The sequence below is a fragment of the Muscardinus avellanarius genome (assembly GCF_963383645.1).
Source record: "Muscardinus avellanarius genome assembly, chromosome: 15".
Lineage (NCBI taxonomy): Eukaryota > Metazoa > Chordata > Mammalia > Rodentia > Gliridae > Muscardinus > Muscardinus avellanarius.
Genome location: NC_137801.1, coordinates 60,355,863 through 60,372,143, shown reverse-complemented (window position 1 = coordinate 60,372,143; position 16,281 = coordinate 60,355,863). Strand labels below are relative to the sequence as shown.

At 43.0% G+C, this 16,281-nt stretch overlaps 1 protein-coding gene across 2 annotated transcripts in view; it reads right to left on the bottom strand.

Moving 5' to 3' along the window:
- The window catches only part of ACTR2 (actin related protein 2), a gene marked incomplete at both ends in the record, with an annotated part of 44,577 nt that extends 29,839 nt beyond the window's left edge, over positions 1 to 14,738 (bottom strand). For both annotated transcript variants that reach the window (XM_080711500.1, XM_080711501.1), the window contains 2 exons: positions 1,591 to 1,701; positions 14,691 to 14,738. In XM_080711500.1, the coding sequence (XP_080567626.1) occupies positions 1,591 to 1,701; positions 14,691 to 14,738 (159 nt within the window). The remainder of the gene's footprint in view (positions 1 to 1,590; positions 1,702 to 14,690) is intronic.
- Between the last annotated feature and the right edge of the window lie 1,543 nt (positions 14,739 to 16,281).

The window sequence follows — 16,281 nt, the reverse complement described above, 5'->3', positions numbered from 1 at the left end:
AAGTTCATTTAAAATAAAATTCAATCAGAATAAAAAGCATTCACAAAAAGCAATCCCATAAATTTCCCAATAGAAAAGACCTCCTTTTAAAAAAGCCTTCTCAGTACTATTTTAATTTTTGTAACATAACAGAGGCCAGAATCTACTACTTTATCTTTAAAAGTTGACAGAGAACCTAAATTTCTTTAGTTTCTATTTTTATTCATTGTGTAACTCAATTCTCTAGTCCCAACTGTGGAGAACTACCAAGTAGCAAATTTCTACCATCTATTACTACTTTCCTAGCGATCTCAAATCAAAAGTCCTAAAAAGGTACATCCTAACTTACATTTTAAATCATAACCTAACAGTTCACTGACATCTTTTTTGTTTTTTGCAGTAATGGGAATGGAAGCCAGGGGTATTCTACCTGTGAGCGATACTCCCAGCCCTATTTTTAATTCTTTCTTTCTTTCTTTCTTTCTTTATTTATTTTGGTGGTACTGGGGTTCCTGGAAACCCTTCTATCTCCAGGCTACACTCCCAGACCTATTTTATACTTTTTTTTTGGGGGGGTGGGGGGAGACAGGGTCTCTGAAGCCAGCGAGGCTGGCTTTGAACCTGCACAATCCTCCTGTCTCAGCCTCCCAAGCAAGGGGATTACAAGTGTGCGCCACCATGCCCGGCTTTTTATTCTTTATCTTGAAACAGGGTCTCACTGACTTGCAATAAACCTAAGTAGCTAAGGCTGTCTGCGAACCAAGATCCTCCTATCTCAGTCTCCCAAATGCTGGGATTACAAGTGTGTGCCACCATGCCCAGCTAGCTCACTGACATCCTGCCAAAGACAGTCCAGATAGGACCAACACTACCTTTTTCACCAACAATTCACTGAAAAGCCCCTAAGGCCACCTGAAGATTTTAGTCAATTGGTGACCACTGTCTTTCTGATTATTCTATTTCTTTCTTCTAAAATAATCTAACTCCTGCCTGATATGTATCCCTGTGGGAGAAAAACTTATCGACATTGATGTAGACTCTCTCAGGTTTAGGTGCAGGGAGTGGGCAACGACACTTTCCTCCCTCTCTCCTTGTGGTGAGAGCTCTAGTGCAAGGCCAAGTGAAATCTGCACGGCTTCCTCGACACTTATGCAAATCAGTTATCATACTCGTGAGAAGAGAAAGCAGTGAGATGCGTATTGTCTTCCTAATATAAAAAAGTAGGGAAACCCAGCCAAGAAAATACGGAGGGGTTCAGTCTAGAGTTCCAAAGAGACACTAAGGTATAATAATAAATATTATATCAATTGAAAGACATAAAATTCACTTTTCTTTTAAAAAATGAAGCTATATACTAAGACTCAGTCACTAGCACAGTGCTTTGCGTCAATGTAAAAACCTAAGTCATACTCTAGCCACCGATGACGTCAAGCCATGCACAAACTAGATGAAATCAACTTCGGTTCTGTGTCTCGGTTCAGGTGCAGATTAAATTAAAATATGACCCATTGTCCCCCCTCTGCTTTTTAAGGCATCATACTTTAAAACTGCTTATGTCAAAGAGTACTTCACAAGTCTTGATGATCACTTTAATAATAAATAAAACATTACCTTGATTTCAATGTTTCCCACTTTGGTGGTTGATCTGATAATAGGTCTTCCAACCAAAGCTGGAAAGATGTGTTCTGGGAAGTTAGAGCCTGCATATCCACACTTCACAAACTAGAAGGAAATGGTAAACGTGGGTTAGTATCAAAGGATTTACTATATTCATTTAAATGCAGTATCTAAAGCCGGGTGTAGTGGCACCGCTTGGAATCCCCGCGCTTGGGAGGCGGAGACAGGAGGATCACACAGGTTCGAAGCCAGCCTCAGCTACTGAGTGAGGCTCTCAGCAACTTAGTGAGACCCTGTTTCCAAATAAAATGTAAAATAGGTCTGGGAGTATAGCCCGGAGGTAGAAAAGCCCCTGGGTTCCACCCTCAGTGCCACAAAAAATAAAAATAAACACAGTATCTGAAAAACACTACCTTGTTTTGGGTTTTTTTTTTGTTGTTGTTATTGTTTGTTTGTTTGTTGCAGTACTGGGGATTGAATCTGGGGAAATTCTACCTCCAAGCTATACTCCCAGCCCTATTTTTATTCTTTTTTTTTTTGAAGATTTAAAGAAGTTTATTAAAAAGATAGAAATACAGAAAATAGTTACAGCCCCATGCCAAAATGGCATGAGGGGGGAGAGTGGCCCGGGCCAACTCACCACTCCCCCTTTATTCTTTATTTTGAAGCAGGGTCTTACTAAGTTGCGAAGGGCCTCCCAAATACTGGGATTACAAGCACGCACCACCACACCCGACCTATATACTTCGCGTTTGCACAATATTATAAACTCCTGGTGATTCAAAACCACCCAGAGCAGACACTCACTTCACTTCCAGCACCATCCCCTTTGCTTCTTTCATGGCACCTTTCGGTTCATGTTTATTTACGAGTTAACTTCTGACTTAGGCCTAAGTGCCCCCACTAAAGGGAAACCGCACAGGAGCAGGTCGCTAAGCTGAGCGGTTCATGCTGGAGCCTCTCCGAGGCCTTGGAACACAGTGGTCATTCAAGCAATACCTGGGGCATAAACAAATTCACTCAACAAATGCGAAGTATTTTTAAAAAGTGTTAAAAATTTAACAAAACTAAGCTTGTAATCCCAGCATTTGGGAGGCTGAGACAGGATGATCGGGGTTCACGGACAGCCTCATCTACTGAGTGAGGCCCTCTGCAACAACTCAGTGAGGCCCTGTTTCAAAAGAAAGAATCAAAAATAGGGCTGGGAGGTGTAGCTCGGAGGTAGAATGCCCCTGGGCTCCACCCCAGTACCACAAAAAGAAATTTTTAAAAAAATGAACAAAACTAGAGCTTTGACTTTAAAGGAGACTTTCATTTATCTTGGCTGGTTCAGTTAAACAACATCCATCCATATCCCTCACTCCCTCCCTCCCTCCCTCCCTCTCTCTCTCTCTCCCTCCCCCTCTCCCTTTCCCTCTCCCTCTCCCTCTCCCTCTCTCTTTCTGATTATGCAGTACTGGGAATTGAACCCAGGAGTATTCCATCTCTGAGATACACCCCTAACCCTACTTTATTTTGAGACAAGGTCTCACTGAATTGCTGAGGATGGCCTCAAACCTGCAATCCTCCTTTTTCAGCCTCTCAGATTCTGGGATACAGGCATGCACCACTGATCTCATTGTCCACAATGGGAAAACCAAACAGCATCTGAACTAGTATCAGGTGAAAATAAATATTACTCAGGTATTTTTGGCTACTTTCATTTTTATATTTAGATACATATACTTAGTAACACCAAGTAACATAATTTCATTTTCAGGTAGTATATTTCTCCCAAAGGGGAACATCATTGATTCTAATAATACTTCTGTTTATTGTATAAGGAACTAATATTCTAGGAGATTAAACAATGATGATAAAACTTAAAATAAGGATTTTTTTTTTTTTTTTTTTTTTTTTTTTTTTTTTTTTTTTTTGGTGGTACTAGGGTTCCTGGAAGCCCTTCTACCTTTGGGCTACACTCCCAGGCCTATTTTATACTTTTTTTTTTTTTTTGAAACAGGGTCTTTTAAGCCAGTGCGGCTGGCTTCGAACCTGCGCAATCCTCCTGTCTCCGCCTCCCAAGCGGGGGATTACAAGTGTGCGCCACCACGCCCGGCTAAATAAGGATTTTTTTTTTTAACATATATAACATAGTATTTTTATTTTATTGATTGAATGTGGTGTTGGGGCTTGAACCCAGAGGCATTCAACCTTCAAGCTACACTCCCAGCCCTATGTTTTTATTCTTCATTTTTGTGTGTATGTGGTATTGGGGGTAAAACCCAGGGGCTTTTCTACCTCCAAACTATATTCCCAGACCTATTTTACATTTTATTTGGAAACAGGGTCTCACTAAGTTGCTGAGAGCCTCACTCAGTAGCTGAGGCTGGCTTCGAACCTATGTGATCCTCCTGTCTCAGCCTCCCAAGCGCTGGGATTACAAGTGTGCACCACCACGCCCAGCTCTTATTCTTCATTTTGAAACAGGGTCTCACTAAATTGTGGAGAGCCTCACTAAGTAGCTGAAGCTGACCGTGAACCTTTGATCCTCCTCTCTCAGCCTCCCAAGCGCTGGAATTACAAGTGTACGCCACCATGCCCAGTTTAACATAGTAATTTTAGCAGGGCATGGTAGCACATGCCTACAATCCCAATACTTGGAAGGCTGAGTCAGAAGGATTGTAGAATCAAGGACAGCCTCCACAATGTAGTGAGACTCTCAGCAACCTAATAAGAACCTGTTCCAAATAAAATAAAATAAAATAAAATAAAGCTGGATATTGGAGTATAAGTCAGAGGTAAAATGCCCCTGGATTCAATCTCTAATACCACCAAAAAAAAAAAAAAAAGCACTTTTAAGTTGCTGAGACTGGCCTTGATCCTGTAATTCTCCTGTCTCAGCCTCTCAAGTGGGATTACAGGTATGTACCACAGTGCCCAGGTGCCCAGCTATCATATACTTTTCTTTTTTTTTTCTTCTTTTTTTTGTGGTACTGGGGTTCCTGGAAGCCCTTTTACCTCCGGGCTACACTCCCAGACTTATTTTTACATTTTTATTTGGAAACAGGGTCTCCTAAGCCAGCGTGCACGGCTGGCTTCGAACCTGCGCGATCCTCCTGTCTCAGCCTCCCAAGCACGAGGATTACAAGCGTGCGCCACCACGCCCGGCTTTCAAGCTCACTGACTTTTGACTTACCCTCGAAAATATAAAAAATTTCAAATATTTCTACAGCAATCTTATTGAAAATGTTGATGAACCACACTTAATTATAAATAGCCTAGAACATTCTGTCTTAGAATTCTCTTTTATAAAGACAGCTTTTAAAACAAATTAAAGCTTTTATGAAAAATCTGTCTGAAATGAGAGAATTTCATATTCCCAATACTACCTTAATTCTTATCCTTTTAATTTTTAATTTCAGAACTTTAATAAAACATAATATTTAGATGTTTTCTTCTTTTGTGTGGTACTGGAGATGGAACCCTGGGGCATTCTACCTACAAGCTACACCCCCAACCCTATTTTACATTATTTAGAAACAGGGTCTCACTAAGTTGCAGAAGGCTTCACTAAGTAGCTAAGGCTGTCCACAAACCTCGATCTTCCTGTCTCAGCCTCCCAAGTACTAGGATTACCAGTGTGTACCACCACATCTGGCTTTTAGATGTTTTCTTCTAAACCCACAAAACCTAGTCCTAGTTGTTTACCACTGAGCCACCAAAACTAGAGCATTTTTCAGGTATTGCTATCCATTTCTTTTTCTTTTTTTCTTTTTGTGGTACTGAGGATGGAACCCAGGGGCATTGTATCTCTGAACTACACTCCCAGCCCTATTTTTTAGTCTTTTTATACTTGAAACAGTGTCTTACTTAGTTGTGAAGGGTCTCGCTAAGTAGATGAGGCTGTTCGCGAACCATGATCCTCAGCCTCCCAAATGTTGGGACTATAAGCTTGTGCCACCACACACAATTTAAGTGTAACACTTTTAGAAATGGGTAGCAGTGTAACACTTAAGCAGGACTGGTAAGTAATCCCAGCATTTGAGAGGCTGAGACAGGAGGATCACGATTTGCGAACAGCCTCAGCTACTTAACAAGGCCCTTTGCAACTCAGCGAGACCCTATTTCAAAATAAAAGAATAAAAAATAGGGCTGGGGGTAAAGCTCCGAAGTAGAATGCCCCTGGGTTCCATCCCCAGTACCACAAGGGGGGTGGGGGTGGGAATAATACCTAGTACTTTTTAGAAGTAGAGGGGGGGGGAGAATAATACCTAGTACTTTTTAGAAGTTCAAACTAAAAAAAGAAAAATGAAAGAAAACCTCACAAAATTTCTTCATATGCCTCTCTTTTGTCCTTAATTCAAAATCTAGCTCACCAACCATGTTAACACACACCTGTAACCCCAGTATTTAGGAGGCTAAGACAGGAAGACTGCAGGTTTGAGGCCAGTAGTAGGTTAGCAAGACTCTTAGTAACTTTGCACAAACCTGTTGTAAAATAAAAATATAAAGGGTGGGGATGGAACTCGAAGGTACACTGCCTCTAGATTCAACTTTTAGTACAGAAAGAAAGGAAGAAAGAAAGAAAGAAAGAAAGAAAGAAAGAAAGAAAGAAAGAAAGAAATCCTTGAAATTCCTATCCCCGGCCAATCATTTTAAGACTTTGTGACTTGGTTCTGTCATTGTATGCAACGGCCATGTTTAGGGAATAGATTTTACCATATATAGTTTCCTCTTCGTAACAGTGTGGTTTACACTGGCTTTCTTACTTCCCACTGAGTCATCAACTGGTAAGAGCATGAATAGTATGTTCCTTCAAGAAAGAATGAGGAATAACTGTCTACATCTGTTCTGAAAGTACCTTTTTACTTTAAAAAAAAAAGGGGGGAGAGATTTATAAAGCCCATTTGGGCTTGCTTACTTTTTATTTTTCCCTTACAATGACTGTCCTTATCTTGGCCACCAAGACATTCTATTATCCTAAAGCAGTTCACAGGGTGAAACCAAAGGTTCTGATTTGTTTCTATTTCAAACACTCCTAAATTCAACATATAAATTAACACAAGCCTGGTAAAGCAGACCACAATCAACTATGAATGTGAATTATAAAAGAAAATATACTAGGACTATCAGCTTCTCTGCATCACTAGATTGTGTGTGTGTGTGTGTGTGTGTGTGTGTGTGTGTGTGTATTAAGGATTTAACCTAGGGACATTCATTCCACCTCTGAGCCACATACCCTCCTGCCCTTTATTGTTATTTTATTTTGAAACAAGATCTCACTAGGTTGCTAAAGGTCTTGCTAAATTGCCCAGGATGGCCCCAAACCTGCAAACCTCCTGTCTCAGCCTCCCAAATACTAGGATTACAGATGTGGGCCACCATGCCTGGCTCACTAGAATTTTGTTTGTTTGTTTTTGTGGTACTGGGGATGGAACCCAGGGACTTTCTACCTCCGGGCTACACTCCCAGACCTATTTTTTTACACTTTATTTGGAAACAGGGTCTCACTAAGTTGCTGAGAGCCTCATCCAGTAGCTGAGGCTGGCTTCAAACCTGTGTGATCCTCCTGTCTCAGCCTCCCAAGGGTGGGGATTACAAGCATGCGCCACCACGCCCGGCCGGCTCACTAGATCTTTTTGTGTGTGTGTGGGTCTGGGGATGGAACCCAGGGGCATCTGACCATAGAGCTACACCTATTGCCCTATTTTTTATTCTTTATTCTGAAACAGGGTTCCACTAAGTTGCAGAGGGCCTAAGTAGCTGAGGCTGTCTGCGAACCACGATCCTCCAGTCTTAGCCTCCCAAATGCTGGGATTACAAGTGTGCTAGATCTTAATAAGCATTGTCAGAGCTGTGTGTGGTGGTGCACACCACCTCCTACTACTTGGAGAGACTAAGTACTTGGGAGACTAAGGCAGGAGGATTGCAGGTTTGAGACCAGTCTCAGCCATTTAGCGAGACTGTGGGCAACCTAGCAGGACTCTGAATATAAAAAATTAAAGAGGGCAGGGGGGAGCCGGGAGTGGTGGTGCACGCCTGTAATCCCAGTACTTGGGAGACTGAGACAAGAGGATTAAAGGTTCAAAGCCAGCCTCAGCAACTCAGTGATGCTTACATCAATTTAGCTAAACCCTATTTCCAAATAAAAAATAAAATAGGGCTAAGGGTGTGACTTAGAGATAGAGTGCCCCTGGGTTCTATCCCAAATACAACAAAAAATAAAATAAAATAAAATAAAAGACATTAGCCAGGCGTGATGGCGCATACTTGTAATCCCAGCATTTGGGAGGTTGAGATAGGAGGATCGCGGTTCACAGCTACTCAGTAAGGCCTTTGCAACTCAGTGAGAGCCTGTTTCTAATAATAATAATAATAATAATAATAATAATAATAATAATAATAATAATAATATAGGGCTGGGAGTGTAGCTCGGAGGTAGAAGGTCCTGGATTCCACCCCCATTATAAGCCTAGCCCAGTTGTATAAAGCCCCAGGGTTCAATCCCCAGTGTCTGTCTGTCTGCGTCTCTTACACACACACACACACACACACACACACACACACACACACACACACACACACACTATTGTGCCAGGAACACAGCAGGCACTCAGAAGTCTTCATTTTGTTTGTGAATGAACTCACTGCTGATAAAATCACTCTCTTTGGTAATGGGATACATAACTCCAGGAACCTGAGCCCAACTGTAAAGAGACTAAAACCTAGAGATTCACAGATCTCCAATTTTTGCCTATCTTGCCTCTTTTATTGACTCCATTTTATCCTTTTTTTTTTTTTTTTTTAATCTTGTGAAACTGGGGATGGAACCCAGGAGCAGTCTACCTCTAAGCTACACCTCCAACCCTATTTTTTTTTTTGAAACAAGGTCTCACTACATTGCTGAGAGCCTAAGTAGCTGAGGCTGGCCACAAACCTGCAATCCTCCTGTCTCAGCCTCCCAAATCCTGGGATTACAAGCCTGCACCACCAGGCCCGGCTCCATCTTATTTTCTACTGGCTCTATTTTAGAAAGTAGGTTTGAATGATTAAGAGAGAGAAGCACATAAATTATTGAAATCAGAAGAGCTTTCCTCCTCCAGACCACCTTACTGACACACTGGTCTAGCTGGGAGATGATGAAAGGGATCAGGACCAATATGGCATGTGATCAAAACAATGCACCTACATTTAGAGCATTCAACTTTGGGTCTGCCTGATGGGTTAAAAAGATCAACTTCTTGGGGATGGGGAGGCAGCTTAGTGATAATGCACTTGCCTAGCATACTGAAGGCCCTGGGTTCAATTTCCATCACTGAAAGAAAAAAATTAAGTTCTCATGTGGCTTGGGGTTTTTTTTCTTTTTCTTTTTTCTTGTTTTTTTTTTTTTTTTTTTTTTTGTACTGAGAGTTGAATTAGGGGTGTTCCTCCTCCGAGCTATACCCCCATGCTCTTTTTTTATTTTGAAACAAGATCTCACTAAATTGCTGAGGCTGTCTTTGAACCTGGAATCCTCAGCCTCCCAAGTACTGGGATTACAGGTATGTGCCACCACACGCAGGCTTTTTAAAACCTAAACCAAAGCCGGGCGTGGTGGCACATGCTTGTAATCCCAGCATTCGGGAGGCTGAGACCTGGAGGATCGCAGTTTGTGGACAGCCTCAGCTACTTAGTGAGGTCCTCTGCAACTCAGGGAGACCCGGTTTCAAAATAAAGAATAAAAAATAGGGCATGGGGTATAGCTCGGAGGTCAAAAGTCCCTGGGTTCCACCCCAGACCCGCAAAAAATAAAAAAAAATAAAAAAAAATTAAAAAAAATAAAAAAAAATAAAATAAACCAGGTGTGTAGGCCCACACTCCTAATCCCAATATTTGGAAGGCTAAGACAGGAGGAAGTTCGAGAGTAGCTTCAGCAAGTAGTGAGACTTTTTTTTTCTTTTTTTCTTTTCTTTTTTTTTTTTTTTTGTGTGTGTGGTACTGGGGGTGGAACCCAGGGGCTTTTCTACCCCTGGGGCTATACTTCCAGACCTATTTTATATTTTATTTGGAAACAGGGTCTCACTAAATTGCTGAGAGCCTAAGTAGCTGAGGCTGGCTTCGAACCTGTGCGATCCTTCTGTCTCAACCTCCCAAGTGCTGGGATTACAAGTGTGTGCCACCACGCCCGGCTAGTAAGACTCTATTAACCCAGTGAGATCCTGTTTCAAAATTTAAAAAATAAAGCAAAAAATAGGACTGGGGCAGCCAGGCATGGTGATGCACGTTTGTAATCCCAGCATTTGGGAGGCTAAGAGAAAAGGATCCAGGTTCGTGGCCAGCCTCAGCTACTTCAACCTTGGGAGACCTCCTTTCAAAACAAAAAATAAGCAGGGCATGGTGGCGCACATTTGTAATCCCAGCATTTAGGAGGCTGAGACCGGAGGATCGGGGTTCACGTACAGCCTCAGCTACTTAGTGAGGCTCTCTGCAACACAGTGAGACCCGGTTTCAAAATAAAGGATAAAAAATAGGGCAGGGGGTGTAGCTCAGAGTTTGAATGCCCCTGGGTTCCATCCCCAAACCCGCAAAAATAAATAAATAAATAAATAAATAAATAAATAAAATGATTTTTAAAAAAAGGCTGGGCGTACAGCTCACCCCTGGGTTCCACCCGTAGCACCACAAAAAAAAAAAAAAAAAAAAAAAAAATCAAACAAACACAAAACCCCTGAATCTAAAGCATGAAAGAGGCAAATGTTACTTTGGGTAACAGCTATTTCCTAAATTGTAAAAAATAAAATCTGAATATCTCTTTAATAATTGTAAAGGAATCATAACTTCAGGTTCCTAAATAGACAGCCATTTGTGTCTAGAAGAGTAAGTAGTAAGAAAGAGAATACAGACTCTAAGAGGTTCCTATTCCTCTAAATTTTCTGAAGTATCACTGCATTCCTGATTGTTATATGATTCACATATTACATCAGAGCTCTTCATTTACAGCCAATCATGTCTACATAAATATGGACGTAATATGCTACCGTATAACACCAAAATACATAAATTTTTGTTTCAATTAGTTATATGTTTTTTATTTATGTCATTTTGATATACAGAACAGGATTTTAGAATTATGTGTTACATGTAACACAACAATACATATAATTAGTCTTCTAATATTAGCTAAACTAATGAAATAGTAACAAAAATTAGCTTATGTCTAATGCCCAGCAACACACTACTCTACTACCACCACCACTACCACTTTATCATGGGGAGGGGGTACTGGGCACTGAACCCAGGGGTATTCTACCTCCAAGCTACACTTGCATTCTTATCTCATTCTTATTTTGAAACAGGGTCTTGCTAGATTAATGAGCGTCTCACTACTTGCTAAGGCTATTCTTGAACCTGTGATCTTCCTGTCTCAGCCTCTCAAGTACTGGGATTACAGGCATGAGCCACCAGGCCTGGCTGAGGATTGAACCCAAGGCCTCAAACATGTAAGGCAAGCTTGATGAAATTTGATAGACACACACACACACACACACACACACACTATACACACCATTGAGCTACATTCCCAACCATTTTTTACTTTTTATTTTGAGACAGGGTCTAAATTGCTCAGTCTAGCCTTGAACTCCTTGGGCTCACATGATCAATTCTCCTGCCTCAGCCTCTGGAACAGCTAGCTGGGTTACAGGGATGAACCACCCAGAGGCAAACATTCCTGTTCTAAATGAATTTATCAAAATTCCTGCTGGTCACGGTAGTACAAGTTTGTAATCCCAGCTCCTAGGAAGCTGAAGCAGGAAGACAGCAAACTCCAGAATAGCCTAGGTAATCTAGTGAGAACTTGTCTCAAAACTAAAGTAAAACGAGCATTCTACCTCCAAGTTATACTCCCAGGCCTATTTTATTTTCATTTTGAAATAGGGTCTCATTAGGTTGATGAGTGTCTCGATACTTGCTGAAGCTGTCCTTAAACCTGCAATCCTCCTGTTGCAGCCTCCCAAGTTATGGGATTACAGGTGTGCATCACCACACCTGGCTAACAAAAATCTTATATACACATACTACAAATATATGGCCCTCAGCCTTATATTATCTTTGAAACAAGGTCTCAATAAGTTACAGAGGGCCTCAATAAGTTGCTGAGGCTGGCTGCAAACCTGTGATCCTCCTGTCTCAGCCTCCCAAGTACTGAATTACAAATGTGCACCAACACATTCAGCTACAAAACATTTTAAATTCAATTTTTAAAGTATTAAATTTGCCGGGCGTGGTGGTGCATGCTTGTAATCCCCAAGCTTGGGAGGCAGAGACAGGAGGATCCCGCAGGTTCAAAGCCTGTTTCCAAATAAAAAAATATATTAAAAAAAATAGGTCTGGGAGTGTAGCCAGAGGTAGAAGGGCTTCCAGGAACCCCAGTACAATAAATAAATAAATAAATAAATAAATAAATAAATAAATAAAGCAAGATTAATAAATTTTACACATACTTCCCTACCAATGGATCTGCTTCCTTTTAAAGGGTATTTTGAGAATCCAGGTGTGGTGGTGCATGCTTGTAATGTGAGCATTTGAGAGGCTGACACAGGAGAATCGTGGTTAAAGGACAGCCTCAGCTACTTAGTGAGGCCCTTTGTCACTCAGTGAAACACTGTTTTAAAAAATATGTGTAAAGAATAAAATACAGGACTGGAGGATCACGGTTCGTGGACAGCTTCAGCTCCTTAGTGAGGCCCTCTGCAACTTAATGAGACCCTGTTTCAAATTAAAGAATAAAAACAAGGGCAGGGGGTGTAGCTCGGAGGTCAAATGCCCCCAGGTTCCATCCCAGACCCGCATAAAAAATTAAAAAAAAAAAAGAATAAAAAACAGGGCTGGGGGAGTAACTCAGAGGTAAATGCCCTAGGTTCCATCCCTGGTACCGCAAAAAAAAAAAAAAAAAAAAAAGTATTTTGAGCAGGGTGTGGTGGCCCATGCCTCAAATCCAGCATTTGGGAGGCTGAGACAGGAGGATCATAGGTTCCAGAACAGTCTCAGCCACTCTGCAGGACCTTGTTTCAAAATAAATAATAAAATAAAAGCCAGGCCGGATGTGGTGCCGCATGCTTGTAATCCCTGCACTTGGGAGGCTGAGACAGGAGAATTGCACAGTTTCGAACCCAGCTACTTAGTGAGGCTCTCAGCAATTTAGCGAGACCCTGTTTCCAAATAAAATATAAAATAGGGCTGGGAGTATAGCTTGGAGGTAGAAAGCCTCTGAGTTTCACCCCCAGTACCATAAATAAATAAATAAATAAATAAATAAATAAATAAATAAATAAATAAATAAATGCCAGGTATGGTGGCATACGCTTGTAATCCCAGTACTTGGGAGGTTGAGACAGGAGGCTTACAGGTTCACAACCAGCGTCAGCTTCAAAATAAAATATAAAATAATGCTGGGGGTATATCTGAGAGGTAGAATGGCCCTGGGTTCAATTCCCAGAGCCAAATTCATTCATTAATTAAAAATAAATAAAAAGGGCTGAGGGTCTAGCTAAGAAGCGGAACGTTCTGCTCCTGGGTTCAATTTCCTGTACCACACATAGACACACAAAGTATTTTGTACGGATGTCTCAATTGTATTATAACACTCTTCTGCTGTATTGCATTTTTAACTTAGTTCGGTTAAAGCTAGCACAATTACTGCTTTTAAAAGCCTGTAACAAATTCAATCAAGGGCACTATTATGCCAGTAAAGACACTATTATGACAGTAAAGACCAGTTCTCCCCCCCCCCCCAGCAATCCAACGTGTTTTAAAAATCAAGAAAAATCTATTTAAATTCATATGTCACATTCATGGGAAGGAGGGGCAAAAGCCAAAAAAGACTAAAAATCACCATAGAATTCACTCAAAATAAAACATTTCTGTCTTCTTGTTGTTGTAACGGGGATTGAACCCAGGGAAATTCTACCTCCCAGCCAACACCTCCAGCTCTTTTATGTTTTATTTGGAAACAGGATCTGGCTAAGTTGCTGAGGATGGCCTCAAATCTGCAATCCTCCTATGTCAGTCTCCAAATACTGGGATTACTGCCTTCGCCACCATGTCTGGACATTTCTGTTGGGGGTGGAGGCCTGGGGATTGAACCCAGCCGTTTCTGTTCTTCTGTGGGGGGGAAAGGGGTATACTGGAGATTGAGCCCAGGGATATTCTACGTAGCTCCGGGTTATACCCTCAGCCCTTTTTTTGTTTTGAAACAGGGTCTCCCTATATTGCTAAGAGTATTACTAGATGGCTGAATTTGTCTTTAATTTGCTGCGCTCAAAAAATAAATTTTTAAAGGGAGGGGCTGGAAATAAATCACTTTCCAATAATTTCTAAATCAGTGCTTGTCTGGATTTTAACCAGAATCTTCAAAACTAACATCTGTATTCTGTGCTTAGGGGTAAGGGGGGAGGCCAGGAAGGAGGACCTAAAACTGACTCCACAGTCAGTGGAATGAACACTTAGATCTCCTAAAATCAACTCATGGAGCACGCTGCTAAGTCTCTGCTTGGCTGCACCTGGGCCAAACCACCAGCAGGCAGAAGAAAAAGTAAATGGTGCGCTGCCGATCTTTCAAAAAGACAGGCTGACAGAATGAATACCCTCAAGAGGCACTTGCGAAAGGTCTGAGGCCAGTTGCATGACAGCACTTCCCCCTTTTTTTTCTTCTTCTTCTTTCTGTGAGCCCGTTTCCTGCCTCTCATTCGGTATCTTCAACTATACAGGAAGAGGAAGGCCTCTGGGTCTTTCTCCTTTTTACACACCGGCGAATCTGGAAAATGGAGCCCTTCTCCGAACGCAGAAGCCCAGCTTTCTCCCTACCGGGGCACTGAGAGCACGCCGCGCCCGCTCCCCACGGAGCCGGGCCTCGGGGCAGCAGGTGGGGTCCCGGGTCCGCTCGCGAGCGCCGCCCGGGCCGGGGGCGCGGGGTGGCCCGCTGAGGGGTGGAGGGCTCGGGGAGACGCAGGCCAGGCCCGCCGCTCGCTCCCCGCGCCGCGGAGGCGGGAAGTGCCGCCCGCGCCCCTTCTTCCCGAGGGCCCAGGCCCCCGCACATCCCCGCCGGGCCTGCGGCCTCCTCGCCCGGTACTCACCCCAGTGCCGTTGTCGCACACCACCACCTTCCTGCCCTGGCTGTCCATCGTCCGCCCCGGAGAAAGCCCCCGCCGTCGCCGAACCTACAGCCGCCGCCGCCGCCCGGCTCGAGCCTCTTCCTCCTCCGCCCTCTGCGTGGCCCCTCCTTCGGCCCAACTTTCTTCCCCGAACCGGAAGTCGCCGCCGGCCCCCGCCCAACATTTAGCTGACAGCTTCAGCGGAAGGGGCGGGGATAGATGTGGGAGGCCGTGACTGGCAGCGGTGAAGCCCAATAAGAAACGGCTCCTCCAGCTCCGCCGTCAGGGTTGTCTGGCTCTGGTGCTGTTCGGGATTATGGTTCCCAGCGCTCTGCCTGGTTTGATGGCGGGCGAAACCGGCGTTGGGGGCAGGTTTAAGGGCACAGTTTCACGTACTGCAGAAGAGGCAGGCAGGTGAAGGACACCGGCTCTACTCGAGGTGGCACTGGGCGGGGAGCAAACCTGGAGGTCCTTGCCTGGCCCACCATTGAATGTGGATTAGGATGTCATTACCTCTAGGCCTTTGCGGTGCACAGCTCTGGAATGGCACACACACACACACACACACACACACACACACACACACACACACACACACACACACACACACACTTGAAATCTTGCGCTTATTTGATACCTCCAGTTCCAGCCCAACTCTTCTTTGCTCAAGTTGCCCTGTGGTCAAGTGAGCGAGAGTGGGGGCCTGTTTCCAGCCTCATCGCCCACCATTTCCTTAGCCCCGTGTTGCACGTACCTCTTAAATACAGGTACCAGTTTGAACCTGGAGCCTTGGCTTTGAAATCACACAACCCCAGTTTCAAATCTGTTCCTGCCAGTAAAGAGTTTCGTGATGTGGGTACATGTTTGTCAAGGGATGACAACTTCTATCTCCATGGTTGGTTGTAAGGATAAAATTCTGTGCATAAAGTAGGCATTCAGTGGTCATTTTATTATTAATTGTATGCTTTTGAGCCTGCCTGAAATGCCCCTATCCTTTTTTTTTTTTTTTTAATCATTTGGTAGACTTAAACCAGACACGGTGGTATAAGCCTATAATACCAGTACTGGTGAGGCCGAAACAGGAGAGTTCAGCCTCAGCAACTCAGCTAGGCCCTCAGCAACTTGGTGAGACCCTGTTTCCAAATAAAATAGAGCTGGGAGTGTAGCTCAAAGGCAGAATGCCCCTGAGTTCAATCTCCACGAAAGAAAGAAAGAAAGAAAGAAAGAAAGAAAGAAAGAAAGAAAGAAAGAGGCAGACTTGTACTCGTGCTGTAAGACTCAGCTTGTCAATCTCGTTGCAGACTTTGCTGATCCCTCAACATGTTCTTCACCCCCCTCCTTGCCATTACTCTACTACAGATATATGGATAACATTGTGCTTATTACACTCCACAAATATTTCTTGGACAAATGACATTAATCTTCACATAGAAAAAGCGGCATCATCTTCAAAAGTGAAAATTGTGCCTCCCACGTGGCTGTACACAAAGGGCATTCACAATAAAATGTGACCATGAACACCCCAACTCAGCTCAGCATCCTTTCCATAAGACTAGCAGATTTTCACTTTGAT